Below are 879 nucleotides of genomic sequence, written 5' to 3'. Positions count from 1 at the left end.
AGCCCCTCCGGCCTCCCAGCATGCACTGGGGTCAGCCTATAGCCCCTCCGGCCTCCCAGCATGCACTGGGGTCAGCCTATAGCCCCTCCGGCCTCCCAGCATGCACTGGGGTCAGCCTATAGCCCCTCTGGCCTCCCAGCATGCACTGGGGTCAGCCTATAGCCCCTCCAGCCTCCCAGCATGCATTGGGGTCAGCTATAGCCCCTCTGGCCTCCCAGCATGCACTGGGGTCAGCCTATAGCCCCTCCAGCCTCCCAGCATGCATTGGGGTCAGCCTATAGCCCCTCAAGCCTCCCAGCATGCACTGGGGTCAGCCTATAGCCCCTCAAGCCTCCCAGCATGCACTGGGGTCAGCCTATAGCCCCTCTGGCCTCCCAGCATGCACTGGGGACTGGGCCAGTACCTGTTCCGTACTGATACACCTCGACGGGCCGGTTGTACATCTCGGCCATTGCCTGCATCTCGATGTGGTTGCCATGACAATTGTTCTTGCGTTTGCGGTTGATGTAGGTGGTAAAATCCTCAGTCACGTAATTAGAGAAGTAGTCGGCGTTTTTCATCTGGGGCCGGAGACACAAGGGGGAGGAAGGGGTTAATCCAGAAGTCGGGGGGTCGGGGGCTCCCTAATCCCTGGCGCTGGGGCCACTCACCAAGTAATCCATGCAGTGCTTGCGGACCACCTCGTGCATGTCCTGGTCCCCATACACCTGATCGGCTGCAACACATTCAACATGGAGAGATGTTATGGGGTGTATAAGGGGCCCCCCGGCCTGCAGGATCCACAGCCCCCCCGCCCCACAGGATCCACAGCCCCCCCGGCCCACAGGATCCACAGCCCCCCCGGCCCACAGGATCCACAGCCCCCCCGGCCCACAGATC

At 62.2% G+C, this 879-nt stretch overlaps 1 protein-coding gene across 1 annotated transcript in view; it reads right to left on the bottom strand.

Moving 5' to 3' along the window:
* The window catches only part of otud5 (OTU deubiquitinase 5), a gene marked incomplete at its 5' end in the record, with an annotated part of 3,066 nt that extends 2,351 nt beyond the window's left edge, over positions 1-715 (bottom strand). The window contains 2 exon segments of the mRNA NM_001004849.1: positions 405-560; positions 651-715. Of these exon segments, the coding sequence (NP_001004849.1) occupies positions 405-560; positions 651-715 (221 nt within the window).
* Positions 716-879: the final 164 nt, after the last annotated feature.

This window comes from Xenopus tropicalis, unplaced genomic scaffold, assembly GCF_000004195.4.
Source record: "Xenopus tropicalis strain Nigerian unplaced genomic scaffold, UCB_Xtro_10.0 Sca96, whole genome shotgun sequence".
In the NCBI taxonomy this organism is placed as follows: domain Eukaryota; kingdom Metazoa; phylum Chordata; class Amphibia; order Anura; family Pipidae; genus Xenopus; species Xenopus tropicalis.
The sequence above is the reverse complement of the archived record's forward strand: the minus strand, read 5'-3'. Positions and strand labels throughout refer to the sequence as shown.